The sequence below is a fragment of the Mus caroli genome, chromosome 9 (assembly GCF_900094665.2).
Source record: "Mus caroli chromosome 9, CAROLI_EIJ_v1.1, whole genome shotgun sequence".
NCBI lineage: Eukaryota > Metazoa > Chordata > Mammalia > Rodentia > Muridae > Mus > Mus caroli.
Genome location: NC_034578.1, coordinates 20,631,031 through 20,645,841, shown reverse-complemented (window position 1 = coordinate 20,645,841; position 14,811 = coordinate 20,631,031). Strand labels below are relative to the sequence as shown.

The following is a 14,811-nucleotide window of genomic DNA, read 5'->3' as shown; positions in this document are numbered from 1 at the left end:
GAACTCACTTTGTAGACCAGGCTGGCCTCGAACTCAGAAATCCGCCTGCCTCTGCCTCCCGAGTGCTGGGATTAAAGGCGTGCGCCACCACGCCCGGCACAACCAGCTTCTTGAATCATTTTGATGAAGGTTCTCTTTTATCATAGATGTACTGTTTAGTTTCTGACAGGAACATCAGCTATTCCTAGGAAGTTATTTCTTTAGAAGAACACAGTTTGCTCTTGTGTTGGTAGTTCTTAGCTACACGAGAGGCACAGCAGGCTTAGGAGTCTGAGGTTGTTCAGCACCCCTTACCAAAGACACTGGCTGAGAAGGTTAGGAGCAGGAGGGCTGTTATTTGAAGTATGTTTGTTTGTTTTTGTTTTATTGGCTTTCTTTGTTATGTTTATGTGTGGGTGGGAATGCTATTTGAAAGTTTTTCCTATCTTCTTAGTTGAATTTATGGAATGCTGATAAACATGTATATTAGGAGACAAAGGAGTGTGCTTTTGTTATTTCCAGTTGGCTCCAGATCTATGGTCAAATCACCTTATCTTGAATTCCTTGGAGGAAGTACATTATACACAGAGAAATGATGTTCTTTTTCAAAGCTTATTTCAATATATTTGGAAAAAAACCTTTTTCCTTAGTTGTTTCTACTCTAGTGTGACACCCCCAAAATTGGCAGGTACCAACGTCATTTCCATTCAGTGACTCTTTCTACAGGCTAGAAAGATTGGCAGAAAGATGTTGATTATGTGGTCAGTTGTTCTCTTGTTTCTATGGATGTTGGTTCTAAGGTGTCTTAAATAGAGAAACCATGGCCCAAGTCACATATAAAATGAGACACTATTGACATATAACTTCCTCTATATTGTGAGTAGCATGTAGGCTTCTGGTAAGACCTACTGCAATGGGAATGTTATGTGAATAATTATTAGTCTGAATCATTTAGGGAATAAAGACAAGAAAAGCATACATGTCCAGTGTAGGTACAATACTTTTTCTCTTCTCTTCTCTTCTCTTCTCTTCTCTTCTCTTCTCTTCTCTTCTCTTCTCTTCTCTTCCCTTCTTTTCTTCTCTCTCTCTCTTTTGGTTTTTCAAGACAGGGTTTCTCTGTGTAGCCCTGGCTGTCCTGAAACTCACTTTGTAGCCCAGGCTGGCCTCGAACTCAGAAATCCACCTGCCTCTGCCTCCCCAGTGCTGGGATTAAAGGCATGCGCCAAAACCTCCCAGCTGGTACAATACTTTTGATCTAAAGTATTTATTTATGACAGGGTTTCTCTATGTACACCTGGCTGTCCTGGAACTCACCCTGTAGATCAGGGTTGCCTTGAACTCAAACTTACAGAGATGCAACTCCTTTTGCCTCCCAAGTGATGGGACTAAAGGCATGCACTCCCAGTCCAATTTAAGGTTGTTTAAATTTACAGAGGCACCACTCAAAGATGCCAATGTCCACCGTGTATCAATTACCCTGGTATTTAGTGGACAGTTTGTAAATACCTTCAGCAGAAACTCCCTCCCCACCCCTGCACCATATCCATCCACATTAGTCAAGAAAGCAATGGGCCCTTCAGCTACAGTGTCCCCTAGCAAGCATCACCCAGTGGCTCATGCACTGCTTCCTGTGACCAGGGATTTGCAAAGTGTTGAGGACAGGATGCAGCTGAACCAAAATAGCAGTGTGCTGTACATTTAAATAGCTATCTGTGTGTCAGTGGAGACAAGTGGGAGACATTTTATACCTAAAAAATGAATTATGTTTCATCAAATGTGTCATAGATCATGCCTGTAATTCTAGCACTCAAGAGACAGGCAGGAGAATTGCCAAGATTTTAAGATCAGCCTGGGGTACAAAATGAAACCTTGTGTGGAAATACATCATGGAGCAAACAGGAACAAAAAGGAGTTTCTTTGTTCATTTTGTACAGTGGCAAACATTTGTTTTTTGAAAGGATAAACAAAAATACTATTTCTTATCTGCCTTTTAAACTAACATATTTACCATTGATAATAGCTTTTTTGTAACTACAGAATGGAGGATGGCCATGCTCGTGATTAAAATTTAGCTTTAAGAGTGAAAGGTAGTAGTCAAGACATTTTCGAAGCCCGGATCATGTTTTTGAGCCCTTCTTAGTTCCTGCGTATGTTCCAGGGGGGCAACTTTCCTGACAGCCCAGCAGCTGCAGGGCTCTTGCTGTTCTGCCTTGAGGATCTTCCATTAGACCCCAGCACCTGTGTCAGGCAGGTCTCAAATGCCTGTAACTCCAGCTCACGGGAATCTAGTGCCCTCTGCTGGCTTCCATGGGTAACTGTGTGTGCATGCACAAACAATAAAATTGGCAGTGATAGTACCAGCTTTTCACTTGGGAGACACTGTCTAGGATGGGGAGGTTTGCTCACTAGGCTAAGGTAGAAGAGCTATGGGGGCTGGAGATGGCTCAGTGGGTAAGAGCACTGACTGGTCTTCTGAAGGTCCTGAGTTCAAATCCCAGCAACCACATGGTGGCTCACAACCATCCAGAATGAGATCTGAAGCCCTCTTCTTGTGTGTCTGAAGACAGCTACAGTATACTTAGATATAATAATAAATAAATCTAAAAAAAAAAAAGAGCTATGAAGTAGTCGATTTGAGATTTTAACCTGTGACTGCCTAATACAGTACAGTGTTTCTAAATCACCTTACTTTTTCCTCTGTAAATCACAATGTGGCTGCCTAGAAATTTTTTTAGTTTTACTTTATTATTATTATTATTATTATTTTAGTTTTTTGAGACAGGGTTTCCCTGTGTAGCCCTGGCTGTCCTGGAACTCACTCTGTAGACCAGGCTGGCCTCAAACTCACAAATCCCCCTGCCTCTGCCTCCCAAGTGTTGGGATTAAAGGCGTGGGCCACCATACCCGGCAAAAGTATTTTTTTTTTTTATTAAGAAAACATAAATATGCATTTTATGGTGTAACTAGACCAAAAAAAACCCTGAAGACTGTTTTAGAAGACTTGTTAATTTTAATTCACTTATTTTATGCATTTGAGTGTTTTGCCTGCATGTACATTTACCAAGATCATACCTGATGGTTATGTGGAAGCGAGAAGTGAAAGATAGTGTCAGGTCCCCTGGGACTGGAAATACGGATGGCTGTTGAGTCACCTCGTGGGTGTTGGGAATAGAACTTGAGTCGACTGCAAAAGCAACAAGTGCTATTAAGCACTGAGCTGTATCTCCAGCCACCATTCCCCTCCCCCTTTAAAAATCATCTATCTATCTATCTATCTATCTATCTATCTATCCATCATCCCTCTCTTTGTGTGTATGTGTTTGTGTGTTTGTTTGTGTGTGTGTGTGTGTACACATGCATGCTATGGAGCATGCGTAGAGCTCAAAGGAAAACTTGTAGAAGTCTGTTCTCTCTTTCCATTGTGTAGCTCCCAGGAATCAAACCCAATCCATCAGAATTAAAGGCAAGCACCTTTACCCACTGAGACATCTCACTGGCCCAAGGCTTGACTTTGAAAAAATTAATAAAACATGGTCCAAGGTGATGGTTTAGTTGACAATATGCCTGCCACATGAGCAGGAGGACCTGAGTTGGAATGCCTGCACAGACATAAAGGCCAATTTTCAGCAGGGAGGCTGTAGGGTGGAGACAGATGGATCCTAGAGTTCAGTGCCATTCTATTTAGCAGTGAGCTCCAGGTTCAGTGAGAGACTCTGTCCTGTAGAAAGATTTCAGGAAATGTTCAACATTCACCTCTGGTCTCCACGTGCATAGTACAAACAAGAACACCTACAGAAAGGCATGTGTCTCACACACACACACACACACACACACACACACACACACACAAATAAGCTAATACACAGAGCATACCTTCTGAATGAGTCCTGCCCTCATTATTTTAGAAGGCAGCTTGTGCAATTTGCGTGTCTTGGTAAAATGTGGTTCACTGTGATGACTCTTTTTTTTTTTTTCAATGTAATAATTTTATTGCTTCAGAATCTATGACTTGATATTACCAACATAAATCAAGTGATGACTCTTATTGTGTGAAATTGACTTGGCAGAAGAAGGAAATGGTTAGTTCTAATCTTAGAATTGGATTTAAGTTGTAGATTAGATAGACAGGTTAAGGATGTAAAAACTCAGGACTTCCCATCTCTTTACTGCAGATAATTTTGAATTCAATGCATAAGTACCAGCCACGGGTGCACATCATAAAGAAGAAAGACCACACTGCCTCCTTGCTCAATCTGAAGTCAGAAGAATTCAGGACGTTCATCTTTCCAGAGACAGTTTTCACAGCAGTCACAGCCTACCAGAACCAACTGGTGAGTGGCCCTTGACAGTTCAGTTCCCACACAGGGGTTTTCCAGCACTCAAAACAGAAGCTGCTCTGGAGGAAGACAGCTCATAAATATGAACCTCTAAGAGTGTACTGAGCATCAGCCATCTTCCAGGACCCTCATTCTATAGTGCAGGCTGCTTGCTGGCTGATCCTAACCTGAATCCACCCCAGAGTGCCTTCTGCAGGCACCCTGGAGACACTTGTTTAAATTACGAACCCTTGAGACACTTCTTGAAACTAGCTTAGCCACAGCTTAGGATAAGGGAAACGGTGTGAATGTCTCTGTAAATAATAAGCTGCAGTCCTGTATTTAATTGACATCAAAATATCCAGTTATAATGTCAGGTTATACCTTTCTACTACTCTCTGTCATACTCGGTATTTCCAACTTGAGCACTGTTTTCTTGCATGAGATTTAGTCTTAGTAAATACGTATCAATGTCCCACTGAGGCCAAGTGCTGTTAGGGATTTGCTTGAACATTTTCTTCTTTCTTGGTTGGCAGAAGGTTGTCAGATTTATAACAACAGTGATGCAAAATGTGGAGGAAGCTGAGGGAAAGAAGGACAGACTGGGTAATTTTTCTGAAGTAAAAGAAGCAGGAAGTAGAGTTCTTTTGGAGTGTATGTAGTAAACGGTGTTCATAACTTTAGTTTAATCAACAGCTAGATTGCTCAGACCTCTTCATCTTGCTTTTGTTTGATTGGCTGTAAGTAGCTAGGATGCTTGCCTTCCTCTTGCCATGCAGTTGGTGTGTGGTCCATTCTGCATGGATACTGATCAGGTGCTGCCTGCTGGCAGAGCTTCAAACATGGGTGGGTGGGCCAGACAGGGAAGATGCAGAGGCTCTGGAAAGGCAAGAGGAAGCTGACAGCACAGTAGTCCTGGGCGAAGAAAGTGGAATGGCCAGAGTGGATGGAGAAGGCTCATGTGCCCATAACTTCTCCATGACCTTGAGGTTTATTTCACAACTATCTTTGCCATTTCCCTTACATGTAAGCTGAGGCTAAGAACCAACCAGACCATTTTGGGGGAGTGCAGTGAAGTTCAGATGTGATGATGTATACAGACATGCCTTGGAAACTTAGAGGTTGGACTGTTCAGGAAGATCAAGAGTGCTTATTCATACTTGGACCTTAAAATGTCAGTGATTATGCCATAGAGATGGCTCAGCAGGTAGAGATGAGTGTGACCTGATGACCTGAGTAAACACACACAAACACACACACACACACACACACACAAAATAAAAAATAAAATTAAAAATTCATAGGCATGTTTGCTAAGATAAATCCATGCATAGTTGTTATGTAAATCACTTGATTTTGTAAACAACATGTTATCTCTTTTGAGCTCCAAAATGATAACACAAAAGGAGAGACTTCCAGAAAATATTTAAGTGAAACTGAGAACAGACCAGAGTCTGCTACACTCTCCAGCCCTGAAGATCTGGACCTTTGAAGCTGGTCTCACTTGTATTTGAAAGCACTTGGGAAGTGGCTCTTAAGAGTTCAGAGAGGATCCTGAAATATTCTGCTCTCTCACACTAAAGGGCAGTTTCATGCTACAACACCAGATGTAGGACACTTTGAGAAACCATGTTGCTGTTTTGGGGTGAAATAAAAACTGGTCATGTGGAAAATTTCAATGCTGTTTTCAGAATTCCCTCTAAGAGGGAGGGGCCAAAGCTAGCAAAAGTAAATTACAAGGTTCTTTGTTTTTTAACCACGAACTGTGATGAGTTAGAACAAATCAGAAGGGAAGTTTCTAAGTGGAACATTTTAGATTTGTTTTAATAGGCAAAGGAGCAATCCTAAATAAATAGCAGTAGGCCTTGGGCCGCAGTGCTGAGATTGCATAAGGAAGGAAGGGTTTGGGTACTTGCTATATTGCACAAAGCACTGCCTAAAGGATGTTTTCTTATCTAACCTTTGCAGGAATATTATTCAAGCAGAGAAATTGAATTTTTATTATGCAATATAAAGCTGGGAAAATTGAGTCACTGAAGCTTGCTGTGCACATCATGGATTTGAACCAAAGTGGTTAGAGCCCTAGACCTTTGAGCTTAGCATCCTTTGTCAGGGGCAAGAACTCTTCTCTCAGCTTCTGGCTCTGTTGGACCTTTAGGTATTCCTTTGAAGATAATATTCAAGATATTATCTTTCCCCCAAAGTACTCACTGTTTATCTGCCACGTGGGGTTGTATATATTAGTGAGTGTAGCATGAGAGTTACCATCCTCACCTAGAAGGTCAGCTGGGCCCTCTTTAGCCAATAGATACCAGGTGCAATTAATGCACTAATCTCACTGAATTACTTCTCTCATCAAACTATTTACTCAGAAAAACTTCAAAACAAAGCCATATAAGTAAATGGTTAGATGAGCCCCATGTCCCCTCCACTCAGAATTTACAATTACCTTTTTCCAAGTTTGGTTCAGTCTTTCCACTCCCTGTCTGTTCTGCTCTGCCATCCAACACTAAAGTGCTAATCTCATCAACCGCTCCAGCAAGCACGTCCCCACAGTGAGGATATTATTTTTCTGTCCATATTGCCTTTGTCACACCTCAGAAAATTATTAGTTAGAAACACCCTTTAATATTATACAGTTGTCAGTCCATTTGAATTTTAGTATTAACCAATAATATCCATTTGGAGCTCGGTGCTTCCCACCCTCCCAGTTTTAAGCTTCACCTACAATTCATGGTCTAGGATGGTTATTTTAATTTAGAAAAATCCTTCCATATTCTTCACAATAATCTTGTTTAATTCTGACATTAATCCCCAATGGAAGTCCTATGAGTGTCATTTTGTAGATAATGAGACTGAGACCCAGAATGGTTAGGACATGCACCCGAGGCTACACATTTGGTAAGTGCCAGACCTGTCGGGATGGTTTGATCGTCTGGGTCTTTTTGGTGGCATTGCCAGTCTAACAAAATAATCACTTCCAAGCACAATAGTTTGAAAGCTGAATTTGAAAATGTTACTATATTAAATAAGTTAAAATGCTAACTAATGCACAGTCTAACACTAATCTTCTCACTAAAGTTTATTTTTATAATTGATATTACAAGTGGGTTCAAAATTTAGTCACAAGAACCCGTTGATCTTTGATTGTATCATAAAGTATAATAGGATTAGTGGGCCATCAGTGCCAAAGAGCCCACAGTAGTTGAAGCATCTTTCTCAATAGATCACTGATTTTATTTCTGTAATCTATCTTTAAAACACTCCTTAGCATAAAACCATCCATAGCTGAGGTTTGGTATAGCAGGGGAGTTGTGCAAATGGCTGATAAGCTTCCTTCAGTGAATAGACCCAATACAGGTCTCCTTAGAAATCAGTTCAGGGATATTCAGTTTTAGTCTTCTTGACACATCTCTAGGTTCCCTGAAGTCAACAGTGGTTTTTCACTGCCCCACTGTGTGTATTGATTTTCCTAAAGTAAACACAACCACATAAATACAATGCAAAGGAAAGACTGTGTGTCTACTGTCCACACTCAGTTTTCCATGCATGAAGAGCTAAGAAGGCTAGGAGGAATGACTTAGAAGTTTCCACTGGGCCCATGTCTCTGTCTTAAACCTTTGATGTGACTGTTATTTTTATGTCTGTTAAATTCAAATCAAAGTTCCCCAAAGATTGTGTGTAAGTGTGTGTGTGTGTGTGTGTGTGTGTGTGAGAGAGAGAGAGAGAGAGAGAGAGAGGGAGAGAGAGAGAGCTTATTGAGACCAGTAGTTTTATTTAGAATTAATGAAAATGGGGCCTTTTTACCCATTTTTTCTTCTGCTTTTTGCAAGGATGATTGCATTTCTTTACATTATTAGATAAACGCTAAATACATTACACTTTCAACAAACTATTTTATAATTTAAGATTTAAAGGTCATACGTTGTTTTGAGCCGGCAGATCATTGCTGCGGAGTTGAAGTGTAGGTCAGGTTTCATTTCTAAATGCCTTTGGTCAGATCTTTTCCTGATAATTGGAGAAATGGTCTCCAGGGGCCAATTTTACCTTTTGGCTGGGACCCCAGCTGGATTCAGAGTTCAGTGCTGTGATAGTGAATAACAACCACTGTGAAGTTGTCCTTCTCTGGCGCATCTGCTGGAGTCAAAACTGTGCAGGTATTTACTTACAGATACAGAAGTAGTAAAAAAATGAATTTTCTGGTTAGCACAAGCATTATGCTTTCTGTCACTGCAATGATAGTAAAAACATGTCTTTGCATGTACTTGAACATACAAACTGCAGGGTTTCATACACACACACACACACACACACACACACACATATATATAGTGTTATTTGTGCTTGTCAATACTTTCTCTTCAATAAGTGAAACATATTTTTTAAAAAATCTGATTTGGGGGCTGGAGAGATGGCTCAGTGGTTAAGAGCACTGGCTCTTCTAGAGGTCCTGAGTCCAATTCCTAGAAACCACATGGTGGCTCACAAACAGCCATCCTGAGATCTGATGCTCTCTTCTGGCATACAAGTGTGCATGCAGAGAAAATACTCATAAACATAAAATAAATAATAAAAAACTGATCCGCGGCACAATGAAGAGATGGTTTCTTGATCAAGAGCATTCATTTACTGCTCTTGCCAAGCACTGGGGGGTTGACTTCCAGAATTCTTGTCTAGAAATTTTCAACCACCTCTAAATCCATTTTGAGGGGTTTGGATGCCTTCTTCTGGCCCCTGAAATTACCCCCATACATGTGGCAAACATCAATTCTCCCACGCATACCCATACACATAAAAGAAAACATAAATCTTAAAAATGTGTTTTAAAAAAGCTGTCTCTTTTGGAGCAAATGATATTCAGTGGCTGATTCTCTCTTATTACCACCTTAGAGAAAGATGACATAGGGCAGCAGCCATGCAGGCTTCAGAATCTCCATGATGGAGCTGCACGGGTCCCTGTGTACAGGTCCAGGTACAATTGCTGTCTCAGTCATCCTTTCTCATAGCCCTGTTTTCCATGGTCCTCGGTTTACAAAGGGAGAAAAGACTACACCTTCAGAAGCAAGTTTCCATGTCTTTCATTTAAATGCCTTTATCTGACCGTTAATGGTCTGTTATTACCTAGAATGTGAAACTTATTTACAATTATTTTACAGCCAGGTGTGGTGGTACAAATCTTTATTCCCAGCGCTCAGGAGGCAGAGACAGGCTGATCTCTGTGAGTTTGAGGCCAGCTTGGTCTACATACTGAGTCCAGGACAGTAAGGAGTATATAGAAAGACCCTGTCTCACAAAAACTAATACACACATACAATGTGTGTGTGTGTTTTATCTTGAAATTAGAAAATAAAATAGAATACTTTTAAGCAAGTCACACTTTAACCTAGTCTGTAAAATCATTAAATCATAATTTGATGGTTTGTTCTTAATGCAAAGCTCCACAGCCCCGCCTGGAATTCCTACTGTGGTTATCTGCTGGGTCTGGAGTTGTACTGAGTTGCAGGAGGAGGATCCTCAGGTTTAACCACAGTCTTGTGCTGATGCAGTCACTGGGGATAACACAATTACAACCCCTGATATACCTGGCCTTTTTTTCCTTGTCTAATGCTCAAAACCAGGGATTTTTTTCTGGGTTTAATCAAACTCATCCATAGAGAAAGTCAGCACTAGTTAGCTGTCTTGAATTCTTTTTCTAACTAATGCTCTAAATTAAAGCATCATTGCAATTTATTCTAAGGCTGGATATACAGAGGACCTTGCCCTATTTCAGTTTTTCTGAAGCTATGGAGAAAAAAATGCTACCATTGACACCACTGAAAGTTATAAAAAGTAAAGTTTAAGAATATTAGTGGTAGATAACTCTAACAATGAAGGTCAATTCAAAGACATAAAGAAACTCATGCTGTTTTTAGTTCATTTCCAGGCACTAAGTTATGGTGATAATGTTAGACTAGCGACACATTAATTGACATGCATTTCTCTACTTGTATGGGGCACTGGAGGATATTAGCCACACTTACCTCATTCAAAGCCACTGAACTTTAACACTGGAAATATGAAAACCAAGTACCATTTTTCTAAATCCCTTCCAGAACAAACAAGACAACCATCATAACAAAGACACTTCCTTCTGTTACATGGTTTATATACAACCAACCAAAGATTGTTATGGTTCACATCGAAAAGGTTTTGGGAACTTTTAACTTTATTGTTTGGTCCCATAGTTAAAAGTTTTCATTTAGCCGGGCGTGGTGGCGCACGCCTTTAATCCCAGCACTCGGGAGGCAGAGGCAGGCGGATTTCTGAGTTCGAGGCCAGCCTGGTCTACAAAGTGAGTTCCAGGACAGCCAGGGCTATACAGAGAAACCCTGTCTCGAAAAACCAAAAACCAAAAAAAAAAAAAAAAAAAAAAAAAGTTTTCATTTGGGTTTGAGTTGCCTTTAATGTAACTACCGTAAGTAGACACACACGACCCCCAGGTCCCTTCACAGAGTATCGCTCTATTTGCTCCACAGAGTTTTAGGCTCTGTCAAGGCAGAGAGCAGGTGCCCCTTACCTGGTGTTGTTATTATGCACCAAAGCCAACCAATCTTCAGTACATAGGTACTGGCTAATGATTGCCCAGATATTTCAGGAACTGTAAGATGTGTTAGCACTGTAGAGTTTTAAATTACATTTGCTGGGTAGAAAAAAGTGAATCATTTTTCCTTGAAGACTAGAAAATCTTACTGGCACTTAGAATCTCAGAGCATATTGGTGTCTGGACTTCAAAAGATTTCTACAATTTATGTAGACTAGTATGATTTTTCCTTCTTGAAAGATGACACTCAGATACAAATTCTGAATAAATGGCTGAACAGGCACGTCTTCAGGAAAAGCAGCCCCATGAGAAGAGACCCTCCTGAAGCATTGAATGTTCACACTGTAGAGGTCTGCTCCTCAGCCTGAGCACACTGTAGAGGCTAGCTCATCAGCCTGAGCACACTGTAGAGGCTAGCTCATCAGTCTGAGCACCCTGTAGAGGCTAGCTCATCAGCCTGAGCACCCTGTAGAGGCTAGCTCATCAGCCTGAGCACCCTGTAGAGGCTAGCTCATCAGCCTGAGCACCCTGTAGAGGCTAGCTCAGACTCCATGCTTATTTTAGCTCTTGCTAGTCATTGTGAACATGTCTTAGCTGTCTAGCATTCCCCCTTCTCTGTTTACCAACATCTACGTTTTTGCTGAAAAGGAACTTCATTATTTCCTACCTGCTCTCCAGTGCTATTGAGTCACTTTCAAGCTCAAGGCTGATGATAGTCACAGACTCCTTCTGAGGCCTGCCAGTGCTGGAGAGAGAGGATATCTATCTATCTGGTTCATATGTGTGATGGAGGGCTTTTTAAGGGAGGTGAAAGCTTCTTGGCAGTTTTGCAAATGCAGTTCACATTGAGAAAAGGTTAAAAAGAAAATGGTGGCTTTCTTTATAGTGAAGAGAAAAGAGAACGTAGTTGCAAATGAACTTTGGATACAACTTGATTTTCTTAAAAGTAGTATTCCATACTTTGTTTTAATTGTTGTCTCCTTAGTGTGTGAAAAAGGAGGGTATCCCACACTCCGTAACTCGTTTCTGGCTCAGAATATTTTGTGTGTGTCTCCCTCCAAAGGTGAATTTGTATTCCAACTTTGATCTTACAAGCTAAGCCTGTCTTGCAAGGCTACCATGTCAGCAATTCAGCTAGGAACAGGCTGTACTTGGGTCCAGGCACTCTTTGTACACTACTGTGACTATGTATCAGATGAGGGCACAGGCTTGCTCATCTGCGAGGTTCCTTTAAGTGCTAACAGGAATTTTTCTATCCTCACTCTTTTCGTCAGTGCTTCCTTTAGTTTCTGCTTCACAGCCTGATGTGTGTACAGCAGAGGTGTGATACAAAGTCTTTAATGGGTCTTTGTGTGTCAACAGTCACAAATCCCCTTATGCAGATACTTTACACTGGAGACAGATTCTCAATCGAAGGCAAACGCTACTAAAGAAGCATAGCCACTAAGTAACACTGAACAGAGGCTGGCAAAGTAACTGGGTTGATTCTGATTTAGTGAAATACAAAGGATAATGGTAGTAAGTTTATACTCTGGAGGTTTCATTTCCTGTATTTATGTAAAAGATGTCAGTATTAGCACAGTATTGGACATGGGCTATTATTGGTCATTTAGTCTTCTTATTTATTATAGCATGTAGTAACATGTTCATAAAGTTAACTATGAGATACTGCCAAGTCAGAATATTTGCTTTTATTCTTTACTCCCTGACAACAGACGTATTCTTCTACACAGTTCTCTCATCTAGGTAGTTTTTCATTCCCCAGTTGAGTCCTACCTAGCCTTCCCCTAGCATTTAAAGTAATTTCACAATCTAGTTTCTTATCTATCCTTACCTGAAAGGCCACCAAACCTTTGCTGTCTCAGTCATGGACCAGTATCCCTGTGAACTTGTCCCTCACTCAGATAGCTTCTCGTGATATGTGTAGATACCACTGTATTATTGGGGGCTTTGGGGAATTAACAGACGATTTCTGATTCTGTTTCTTTGACCTTGGAAATGAGATCGTTTAGTGCCCATTCTTTTCTTTCTAGATAACCAAGCTGAAAATAGACAGCAATCCGTTTGCCAAAGGATTCCGGGACTCCTCCAGGCTCACTGACATTGAGAGGTAATGAGAATTTTCTGTCTGCTCTTTTGTCCAGATAAGATAAAGAGTGGGTTGTAAGAACACCTTGCCTTTAATGCCAATGAATTTCAATCTTACAGTATGAAGTCTCTGCACCTTTCCTTCCAACCACAAACTCTAGTGTTGTACAACTCATAAGTCTTGAGAGCAGCTACTTCCAGATTCCTCAAATGCTTGATTTCGAAGCAAAGAGGTTTATTTGGGTTTTGCCATGATTAGATACTGGGTCCCAGTTATAACTGGCTGTTGTGTCTTACTGATTGGCACTTTCCAGGGAAGTGGACACTTTATAGCCATTTGCCTTCAGAAGGGACATATTTGATAACCAAAAATATAGAGGTGACTTGGGATTTTGAAATAAGGGGATGTAATTTAATTCAGGGTCACAATTTTATCTGTAAAATAAATGGACATTTTTAATAGGAGAGATATCAAATATGAGGACCTGTAAGAAGAAACAGTTGTGCATGTGAAACTTACCCTCTTCGCGATGACAGTTGCTCATTGCTGCTTGAGATCAGGAGATTTTGACCCAACTGATATTTGTACTGTTTATATATGCTCACAGTAAATTTCCATCTTTCATCTTCATACTAGGACTGATACATGTGCGATGGGTGGGACACCCCATAGACACCAGACACCTTACTTATTGTACCTTCATATCTTTGTGTGACTCTCCTGTCAACTGCCACACATTTCTACAATTCTTGTTATTGTCTACCACATTGGCTATCAGACCATGGCACTTCTGTCCATCTTGTCTTGGCAACTCAAATGAAAGGTTTATTATGTTTTAGCAACTTTTCTCTGATTCTTCTTAAACTTGCCTAAGGGACAGCATGACTGGTGGTATAATCCAAGGGAAAAGATATAGAGGCTGTGTAGGCAGCCACAGGGTTTGGTTTTTTTTAAAAAAGACTGATTTCTGGAGAATCTGGCAAGGGGTCAGAGGTGGTAAAATCAGAGAGGCACCTTAGGCTGGTGGATAGACATCTATTGCCAAAGTTTCAGAGAGAAGGCTTGTTGGAAAATTGTGGACAGTGACATTTATAAAGGCACACTGTAAATCTAAAGTGCAAAAGTGTATCCGAGTCTCTCATCTTAGATGAGCCTTGCATCTAACCCTTTAGACCCTGTCTGAGCAACTTTGAATGGTCTTTGTGAACTGATTTTAGAATAAAAATAGCCCTGTGGTTGCACACATGCTCCTGAGATAGGAGTACCCAGCCTGGCTGCCCTTTAGAACAGCAGATTTGATAATGCATGTGGCCACATTTTCCATTTATCGAATAAGCCTCCTGATGTGGGAGCACTCACTTGTATGTGAAGCTAAGTGGCTCGAGATGGTCCTAAGGCCAAGAGAGCACTCTGATGTGACTAGCTGAAAGTTTGCAAGATGACCTAAGTGGTGTGAAACTGGCCAGGGTTTTGGATTTCATTTCCAGGTATTTAAGTCTGAATTTTTCCTAAATAGCCTTTGGGGATGGGACAAATCAGATCAATTGATCTTTAGAGACCTAAAGAAATTAAATTAGTCTGGAGTCAGTTACTGCACTAAACCACGTAGTAATTGAATTGTTCCTTGTAACTGATTGAAAACAGCCCTATCTGTAACAATCCTGGGAGCTTTTCTTCAGAAGAGATCTGAGAGGAAAACACATCTTTTTTTTTTTTTTTTTTTTTTTTTTTTTTAATTAGATATTTTCTTCAACTGCATTTTTCTAACCTAACTGAATATGATGTAATAAATATGTGACCTTAATGATTTCAAGTTTCCTGCTCTAGATTTATAACTTACTGTTCGG

General features: G+C 40.6%; 1 protein-coding gene across 2 annotated transcripts in view; it reads left to right on the top strand.

Annotated features, from left to right (window-relative positions):
* Tbx20 (T-box transcription factor 20) overlaps positions 1–14,811 on the top strand; it is a 53,978-nt gene that overhangs the window by 11,373 nt on the left and 27,794 nt on the right. For both annotated transcript variants that reach the window (XM_021172438.2, XM_029481669.1), the window contains exons 5-6: positions 4,152–4,310; positions 12,909–12,985. In XM_021172438.2, coding sequence (XP_021028097.1) covers positions 4,152–4,310; positions 12,909–12,985 — 236 coding nt within the window. The remainder of the gene's footprint in view (positions 1–4,151; positions 4,311–12,908; positions 12,986–14,811) is intronic.